The following is a 10193-nucleotide window of genomic DNA, read 5'->3' on the forward strand; positions in this document are numbered from 1 at the left end:
CAAAGAAATAGAAAACATAGAAATAAAGAAACTAGAATGCCCACCCTAGTCACACCCTGGCCTAACCAAAATAGAGAATAATAGCCTCTCTATGGCCAGGGCGTGACACTGTCAAATCTAACCCTGCACTAAAGCACATAATATGTTTAGACCTTGTAAACTCTATTTTGACTTGTGTGAAAGTTTGAGTGATATCCGAGTGTTAGGAATAATGGCCTTTGTGAATAAAGTACTAAAAGTACAATATGGTCCATGTTTGCTTGAAAAAGGCTACATACATAAGATATTGTACTGGTTATATTTCCCTTCTCTGATCCTTTTATGGTATTGAATATCTACCACCCTTGATGGAGGGTCAAAGGTTAACCACAGATGCTGTCAGTGCAAGGTATACCCTTTCTGCATATAGGAAACCCACCCTCATGCGTCAGCCAAGTGATGCATTGTGGGATAGGGGTAATGGAATATTCCCAATGTATCCAGTAACTGCAAATGTGTAGTCATTAATGTACTAATGAAGATTAATGATGGCGGGTCATGGTATATGAGGACAGTCTTCATGGTGTACGAGGACAGTCCTCCCTGAGGTGCTCACATATCCTGATCCCCATCATCCTCCAGCCCAGGATATTATATGGTTCCCAAACAAAACCAAGAATGGAAATCTCACCAGCTGATGGAAAACACCGCGGCGATCCCGATTTGCATCCGTGTGGACGAACCAAGACTGGAAAATTAGATTTTGAAAAGAGGTGCTTGTCTCGCATGTGCACAGTGCTGAGAAGTGTTGCAATTGGTGCACTGCAGACTTTAAAACACGGCTGGTGTGGTTGCTATACATCCCAAAACTACAAAGTTGGTGGATTCTTATTCAAGTTAACCCAGAGGAGTTTACTATCAAAGCATTCCTACCCACACACAAAACATAAATAAAACAGTTTCCCCCCCTATTTGTTATTTCCCTTATTCCCTTCGCTGCCATGTAGATATTGCATTGTGGCATGTTTATTAAAATGTACAGGTCTCATACAAACACTAATTAATTCCTCTTCCAACACCATGTCATCTAGCTGTCATGGCTAGGGCCAGGAGTTTTCCATAGTAACAAAGGCCAATCATTTTTTCTGCCTACTTGATTTGACCAGGAAGTACTCTTGGCTCACACTGGGTTAGGGTGCTTCCTCTGGTAAGCCACAGTGGGGCGCTGTGTATCCTCGACCAGCACCTTCAGCAGCCTACAAAAAAACAAGTATATTTTCCCCATGTGCTGCAACAATGCCTGCTCACCTGTGTGAAATAAATATAAATATTTAATTTTAAAAAAGTCAAGGCAAGGATTTGAATCCCACAGTGTACATACTCCTCCACTCCTAACACTTTTTGTCTCCACTGTAAGTAAGTTCATTTCTAGGGCATCGGTTAGAATCAGTGAGGGGTAAGGAAACATCAGCCAGCGTTAGCATTCCTGTATTAAATTAATGTAAATTGAAGCTAAATGCTTTATCACGTTTTTTTGCCTGCCTGGCATATGTATTTATTAGGGATGTTTCGTCGTGAAGTCTCAAGGCAAGTCAAGTGTGGTGCCTAGTGATTTCTCTACCCGAAAGATTTGGCATTGCTGTGAACTGTCTTGGGATTTCAACTACTACTAATACGTGATTTTTTATGTCCAGGCAATGCTGTAGTCAAAAATATATAAATATCCCACCAAACTCCCATGGCGAAGATGCCATGGAGCCAATACTGTCCGTCATTTAACTCTTAGTGGGTAGGAAACAATCGAATCACTTTGCTGTAATGAATTCGACACCGCCAAGATAGATTCAGTGGGATTGTTGGCAGCTTGGAATGATTACATATTTTTCTTTGTAAGGAATACTGTGTGCATACCAATGACGTGAACATTTCTAATCCTAGAGTGGTTACTCACTTGCTCAGTGAGGTCGATACATATTTTTGTGATTCGGCAGGGGTTCCTTCCAAATACTTCTATCGCACCTTTTGATTGTGTAATGCACTAACATCATAGTCGCTATTTGTCATGTTTTTGTTTGTTTCTTTTGACATAATTGAACAGTTATTAACATTAGAAAAAGCTTTCATAGTACATTGTTTATTCCAATAATTACTCTCCAGACAATATATACAATTTACAACTAAAAGCCAACATAACAGATTATTATCATAAATTATTGAATTAATACAAGCAGTGGCAAGACATTTAACGGTAATCAAGATGAACATTGCATATTAGTATTCAAACACAGTATTATGTGTCTAGATGGGGAACACTTTAACTGATAGCTGTAAAGTCAAATCTCTTCAGAAAGTCGCATTAAAAAACACAGCACCTAGTCACACAGCGAGTCAGATACAGGCATTGCACTGCAAGAGGAATTAGAAGGGTGTGTGTGTGTGTGTGTTTTGTGCTACTCTCGGCTTAAGATGCTACAACCAGGCAGAGGAGTCGCCCGTGGCCTCCCCTCGCGGCTCATTGAAAACGCAGGACCGTGACCTCCGGCGGAACATGGTGGTCCCGGGGCCTTTTCTCTTGGTGAGGCGAAGGTAGATGTCGGAAGTGAGGAACCTTGGGTAGCAGTCTTTTTTCATCAGGCTGTAGACTTTGCTCTGTGCCGAATCGAAGCAGGTATTCGTCGGCGTGGCGATGGTCTTCTGGATGGCCACCTTTGTGGCGTAGTCGATGTTGACCTAAAAGTAAAGTGACACTATTATGTTAAGTGGATGAGGCTCAATCCCAAATCAAACCTTAGATATGGTAATATGGTACTAGCTCCTCCTTCCCATTTGATTGTTTTTGAAAAGAAAAGCAATGCTCATTCCAACTGTTGCTTGTACAAAGCACATCTTCCCGTTGATTTTGCGATCACTCAAACATCTGTTATGACCGCTCAAACAAATGCCAGTTCCCTTCAATATGTCAGTTTTTTTTATTTGTATCTACACTATATATACAAAAGTATGTGGACACCGCTTCAAAATAGTGGATTCGGCTATTTCAGCCAGACCCGTTGCTGACAGGTATATAAATCGAGCACACAGTCATGCAATCTCCATAGACAAACATTGGCAATAGAATGGCCCTACTGAAGAGCTCAGTGACTTTCAACGTGGCACTGTCATAGGATGCCACTTTTCCAACAAGTCCGTTTGTCAAATTTCTGCCATGCTAGAGCTGCCCCGGTCAAATTTAAGTGCTGTTATTGTGAAGTGGAAACGTCTAGGAGCAACAATGGCTCAGCTGTGAAGTGGTAGGCCACACAAGCTCACAGAACGGGACCGCCAAGTGCTGAAGCAGATAACGCGTAAAAATCGTTTGTCCTCAGTTACAACACTCACTACCGAGTTCCAAACTGCCTCTGGAAGCAATGTCAGCATAATAACTGGAGCTTCATGAATTGGGTTTCCAAGGCCGAGCAGCCGCACACAAGCCTAAGATCATCATGCGCAATGCCAAGCGATGGCTGGAGTGGTGTAAAGCTTGCCGCTATTGGACTCTGTTCTCTGGATGAATCACGCTTCACCATCTGGCAGTCCGACGGAGAACTCTGGGTTTGGAACGCTACCTGCCGAATGCATAGTGCCAACTGTAAAGTTTGGTGGAGGGAGAATAATGGTCTGGGGCAAATGCAAACAACAAATGCATCCAATAAGTTTGTAGAGTCACAAGCTTGATGTAATCATTGTGTGCTAGGAGAATGGGACCAAATACTAAACTTTTGACTACATTAATGCAGATATAAGTGAATTTGTCCTATTGCAGCTCACTGTAGTCTCCACCTAATGTTGAATATGCAAGAGTATTTGACAAAAACAATCAAGAATTTGAGTGAAATCCATGGTGAAAGCTACTGGAGATTGTGAAATCGTGAGGGGGCGGTACCTTAGAAAGATGCTGGTTGGAAATAGAGTAATTTCATGCAAATGTATTAAATTATGCCCATGGTTATATAGAAATTAGATGTTACTTTAGCTATACACCCAATCCTTTCTATTGGCAAGTGTGACTTGTTTAAGATCAGTGGGAGAGAGGTAAATGTACTCTAAACAGCTACAGTTCATGACTGGCCCAAGACACCTTGAGACATTCTTCCTAGTTTATGTTACGCAGAGCCCTCCATGTAAATACACTGCTGTGACACAATACATGTCCCTGTACTTGGTTTGGAAGTCATGCTCACTTATTCTTCAACCGAGCTTAGAAGACACTAACATCGTCATCTCAAACTGAAAGAGTGTGGGTAATTATTCCACTGTCTCAATTGCTGCTAGTTGCAGAGAAGGAAAACCACACTGTCACGTCTTTCTTCATCCAATGGTGCCTGAGGTTATAACGCTTCTAAACCACACGTTTCTGTAATGGTCATATCTGTCTTACTAGGGGCATAGAGCATCTTCTTAACCACAGGTTTATCATGCACTCAGGGCTTTTTTTCATGCATCATACTCATCGTAACCTCTGCATAGTTCCTGTGCGTAGTTTATAAAAGTCAAAGTACGTATAGCGGTGAATGTTGGTGCATTGCAACCAGTCTCCTTTTGAATTAGATCAAGACCATAGAAGAGCAACAAAGATGAGATTTGATCTGTCTGTGAATGCTTGACCAACCAGCAGCTTTAGGGAAGTCCCATTGATGTGGCCCCACAGTGTTCCCATTGCCATTAATAGGGCCCAGGGAAACATCTAGACCCTATACAGCTTATGAAGCTCCAGCAAGGCCTATTTGGTTTCATTTCTCAAGCACCACATATACCTCCTTTGGGGCCTCGGCTTCAATGAAGACGGCATACATCTGCTTGGCTTTGGTGATGAGCCTGGAATCCGAGTCGATGGTCTTGTATTCCTCACAGGCCAACCAGAACTCAATGTTCTCCTCACTGAACTCTGTTCTGAGGAACTGAGAAAACGTCTCCACTCCATCTACTCGGGGGAGAAGAACATGCTCTTTAATGATCCATTGGATTTATTGGATTCAATCACGAGGCTTATATGGATAAAAACAACATGTACTGCTCTAGAATAATGGCGACAAAGGGATCTGCACTGTGCCCACTGACACTATAGATTAGTTACTTCGTATCTTACACTTGATTGACTTTCGGACTGTATTAATTGAGATGTGGCTTGTTTTTGTTAATTCCGATTCAAAGTAGAAATAGTCAAGCTCTGTAGATTCCCAACCTGCTCTCAATGGAAAGTGGGAAAGATAATATTGAACAGTCAACCACTGATCTCAATGACTCATGGAGCAAGCCCTGCAAAATGATTCACAGCCGTAATGAAACACTCTTCAATAGACATATCAGGGAGTTAGACAGCTTTGATAGTCGTAGCTAACGCTAAAAACATAGTAGTGAAACTTCATTGTTCTCTCCTCTAACCTTTAATTTCCCTAAAGACACTGTGGCTTCCCATTAAAGTTGTGCTTGGCACAAAAATAGACTCGCAATTTGTGACTAAATCAGACATCGCCGGTTTCAATCTAACCTGAATGTCTGAGCAGCTCTTCAAAGGTGTCGCTCCATCTCAAAGCTGCCTCCGGTGAGATGCTGCGGAAAAAAGAGTCAGAGATACCATTTAAGTCCTTTGCTAATGATGTGTTTATTTGTTTATATATCTTTCCGTGCAAGCCTGTTGAACGCTGATGGTGGGCTACAGTATGTCTAGCTTCTGTTGTTTCCCAATGGTATTTTGAATGAGGAAAAGAAACTGTACAGTCCATGAATTTAAAGGGGTATTTCAGCTAAATTACACATTTAGATATTTGTTTCCTTGTAGTAGTCTATGGGCTGGGCAATGCAGCTTAGAACGTATGGCAACAATGATCTAAACATTTAGTTGCACTGAACTATCCCATTAAAGGCCCGCACAGACTATACGTTTTTAGCCGTCTTATATCCCACCCAGACAAAATGTCCACATCGTGGGCAAATTCTTAGGTCGCAAAACGATTGTCGGACGTCTCACTGTGACAGGGTCTAGGGTCTGCCCATTTAAGTACGACTGTGTGCGGTCATAGGCTCCAACAAAGTCCTGGCAGTGTCAAAAAGGTTGAGCCTTTGTCGTGCAGTGTGGCATGCATTTATTTCTTCAACATTAGAATTGACACATCGGATAATGAAAACTTGGAGCAGGTGACGGCCTGAGTGTAGTTACAAATAACATAGACACACATCGAATGTCAACATGTCAACGCTTGTATTGTGTACCGGCAATGACTGTGTTGAGGCGCATATCCCATTGGAGCTATGGGCCTCATATTCGGTGTTAGCGTTTCCATGTTGTGATGTTCCCCTTCAGTTTGAGAGTTGAGCTCCTCATTACGAGGAGCGCACGCTCACAGAGGTAAGAGGAGCAATGTCTGTCCGTCTTCAGCTTGTTGCCGTTCTTTCGATGCCGTGCTTGATACGTCCAGTTGACGTAGCCTAGCCCGGCTGACCTAGCCTCGCAAGCCAATTGCAGAATGTGACAACAGCACTGAAGCAAATCATACAATCGGGCCAAGTTGATGTAAATGAGGTCACATCGCACAGTGCGACGTGTAGTAATCGTAGAAGACTAAATCCGACGTGCAGTGTGGAAAGCCCTTGAGATTGAAAATGCTCTTCAATACAAATTGGGTAACTGGGGCAATTAAACATGCTACGTTATTCTACAGGGCAATCTCTTTCCATTGCTTTGCCTTTAAGACTGATGTCTTACTTGCTGGTTGCGGTGGCGGTCTTCTTTTCTGGACTGATGTTCTCATGGGAGCCTGACTTGGTCAGCAGAAGGCTCAGTTGGCTCCTCTTGTCTTTCAATCTGCAACCAGAGTTAATGGAACACTTTACATACCGATACATTTCGGGTTTATTGCACAGCAGTTGAATCATAATGAATGAAATCACTAGCCTGGCCCCAGACCTGTTTGTGCTGTCTTGCCAACTCCGATGGTTATTATTACGCTAAACACTGTTTCAGTCGGCAAGACAGCGCAAACATATCGGGGAACCAGGCTACAAAATCACAACAACAGAGTAATTAACCAGCCGTTGTTTACTCAAGCCGAGGACCTTTAACATGGACGATCACATGATAACTGAAATAATTAGGACCTCTTCTTTCTTTCCACCTGGGCCACATGACGTAAAGGTCAACAGAGCAAGTAGTGTTTCACTGAAGGCAGCAGTGGCATCTCATTTGTGGACTGCCAAGACGGTGTGGGGTGGACAGCGCCCTTGAGAATGCTAGCAAAGCGAGATGGTGTCAGCGTGCTAACCATCATTCTGAAACTAGGAACCAACCACACATATGCCCTGTAACACAGAACAAAGGCAAACCAAGGGGAAATGTACTTCTGCACTTCTACTCAACGAACCAGTATCTGCAACACAGTCAAGGGAATTTGCATGGACAGGAATTCACACTGACAGCAACTGAAACCGTGTTGCAAATCATTCAAAAGTTGTATTTCCCGTCTCCTCTCTACCTCCTGTCAAGGTAGCATCATTCAACTTTGTATAGTTAAATGATGGATAGTTACAAAGAACAAATGTTTTACCATGTCACAATTCATCCCCATCGCGTAGAGTAATTTAATTTGCCGCACAGTTCTACATCAAAAGTATCAACAAAACGAGACAGCCCCAAATGACTTCCCACTCTCAAACAAACAACACCGTGACACTTTAACACCTACTTCGTGTCTCCACTTGTCTTGTTGAAAACTCAAAGATGCAAATAAATCAAACCAAGGTACAGAACTCACAATTGTTTAGTTCTAGGGTGTCACCTTAACGAATGAACATTTGTGTTCTGATCTCCTGCTATTGAGATAATGGCAATGGCTCTCAGATACACATGTACACTCTCACTCTGTAGAAACAAGTCGAGCATGGCGCCATGGCAGACCCCAGACCCATTACGCTATGCAGTCAACACCAACACTTAATGAGTGGTAGAGTTGTGGAGGAGAAAGTCACAATACAAGAGAAGATATTCATGTTAGCGATAAGGTTTTCTCTGTCTGTCTCCCAATTGCTGTTGTGCAATGCAAATAAAGGAAGTGGCATTCTTACAAGATGTAATGAAACAAGGTCTTAAAAGCTTCACAGAGTTGTTCAAATACACACAAATCGAATTCTGCTTTCAAATATTAAAGGATAGGAAGATTTCAAGTGCAAAAAACCTACCTGGAATTACTATCTTTCATTCTCGGTGCCTTCAAGTCCTTAGGACCAAGCATTTTGAGATACGCTTCCTCCTTTGGGGCCAACAAGTTGAATTGAGGAAATAGAAAAACAAATGTCTCCATGCTAACTTCCTTCTAACTTTAGCATTTGCGAAGGCAGACCACGAGCAGCTCGTAGTGTTCGTTTAACCCCATCGTTTGTACCACATCTCTTTTCAAAGCTTCGCATAGCCAACATATTTCCCCTGTACCTTTTCACACTGCTTCCTGACCCAGGTGAACTACTCAGTTTACCGCCAGCATCAGTGATAAAGAACATCCCCTCATGGTCAACATCCTGCTTTAAAAAGATTACCTATGAACTTCACAGAAAACAATAACTTCCTATTACCAGACAAATACTGCATTTACATTAGTAATACTGTACAAACATGGATTAGGCCTACACTTCCATCAAGCATCAATAAGTGATATGCAAAACTACTGTTGCAAATATTCAGATCAAAGGTATATTGAAGCACTTTGAACCTGTATGAAAAGTGTATTGAACCTGTATTGAAGCCTGTTCAAACCCGCGCTTTGAATGCAGCAGGTAGCCTAGTGGTTAGAGCGTTGGGCCAGTAACCGAAGGTCATTGATTTGAAAAACCGTTCCGAAAAAGTGAAAAAATCTGCCGATGTGCCCTTGAGCAAGGCACTTAACCTTATTTGCTCCAGGGGCACTGTACTACTACTAAACCTATCTGGTGTATCTGACAATAAAAAAAAACATACACTGAGTGTACAAAACATTAGGAACACCTGCTCTTTCCACGACATAGACTGACCAGGTGAAAGCTATGATCCCTTATTGATGTCATCTGTTAAATCCACTTCAATCAGTGTAGATGAAGGAGAGGAGACAGGTTAACCTTTTACTGCAATGTGCTAAATCAGGGTCACACAGAGTGGTTCTTGGTAATCTTCAACAAATCACCTTTGAAACAAAAGTGGTTATGGTTATGACCTTTAACATTCCACCCATGACGCCACTAAAGGGGGACTTGATCTGACTGCAGGAAAGAGCTACAGAAGGATTTTTAGGCCTTGAGACAATTTAGACATGTATAGTGTATGTGTGCCATTCAGAGGGTGAATGGGCAAGACAAAATGTAAGTGCCTTTGAACGGTGAATGGTAGTAGGTGCCAGGCGCACCGTTTTGAGTGTGTCAACTGCAATGCTGCGGAGTTTTTCCCCTTTAAATAGTTTTCCGTATCTATCAAGAATGGTCCACCCCCCTAAAGGACATCCAGCCAACTTGACACAACTGTGGGCCTAGCATCCCATGCTTTGACCTGACGAATTGAGGCTGTTCTGAGGGCAAAAAGGGACGCAACTCAATATTAGGACGGTGTTCCTAATGTTTGTACACTCAGTGTTTATACTGTATACAGTATATTGTGTGACTTGACCGGGTATCAAAACCTGAAACGCTGTCAAGTATTATGATAATCTCAGACAATTATTTGGGTAGTTGTCTGACAATACATGACCTAACAGTGATTGATTGTGTTGCTGCGGTTATGTTGTTGCGTTCTATAGGTGTCCTATCAGGCCGTGTGTCTCCAAGCTGCTAAACAGTGTTACATCCTAACAACCAACACACAATTAACACACCTAATTAGCATTCTCCTCAAAGGAAGCCAGAGGTTCAAACACTACACGAGCGAAACATCATCCCCTCATTCAGATAATACAAGGGATGGTGATTTTGCAACTTATCGGCAAGATGTCATCTCAAAGTGCAAAGCACTGTCATTCCCTATGACAGAGTAATTCTGTGATTCCGCCGTGCTATCGGCAGCCAGCAAGTGGAGAGATAGAGGGGAATGAGATGGAATGAATAGTAAAATGGGTATGCATAAAGGCTGGGTATAGAGGCCTGGCGGTTTAAAGGCGTCAGTGGTTCAATAGAGATAGACAAACTCACTGTGACACGGCGGAGAGCAACAGGGAATAGGTGCC

General features: G+C 42.5%; 1 protein-coding gene across 1 annotated transcript; it reads right to left on the reverse strand.

Annotated features, from left to right (window-relative positions):
* Positions 1 to 2097: 2097 nt before the first annotated feature.
* LOC129814398 (regulator of G-protein signaling 21-like) lies at positions 2098 to 8377 on the reverse strand. Its single transcript, XM_055867501.1, has 5 exons — positions 8191 to 8377; positions 6722 to 6820; positions 5507 to 5568; positions 4773 to 4939; positions 2098 to 2709 (listed from the first exon to the last, which is right to left on the reverse strand). The coding sequence occupies exons 1-5, from the start codon at positions 8310 to 8312 to the stop codon at positions 2449 to 2451; spliced, it is 711 nt and encodes a 236-aa protein (XP_055723476.1). The 5' UTR covers positions 8313 to 8377; the 3' UTR covers positions 2098 to 2448.
* Between the last annotated feature and the right edge of the window lie 1816 nt (positions 8378 to 10193).

This window comes from Salvelinus fontinalis, chromosome 17 (genome assembly GCF_029448725.1).
Source record: "Salvelinus fontinalis isolate EN_2023a chromosome 17, ASM2944872v1, whole genome shotgun sequence".
NCBI classification, from domain to species: Eukaryota; Metazoa; Chordata; class Actinopteri; order Salmoniformes; family Salmonidae; genus Salvelinus; species Salvelinus fontinalis.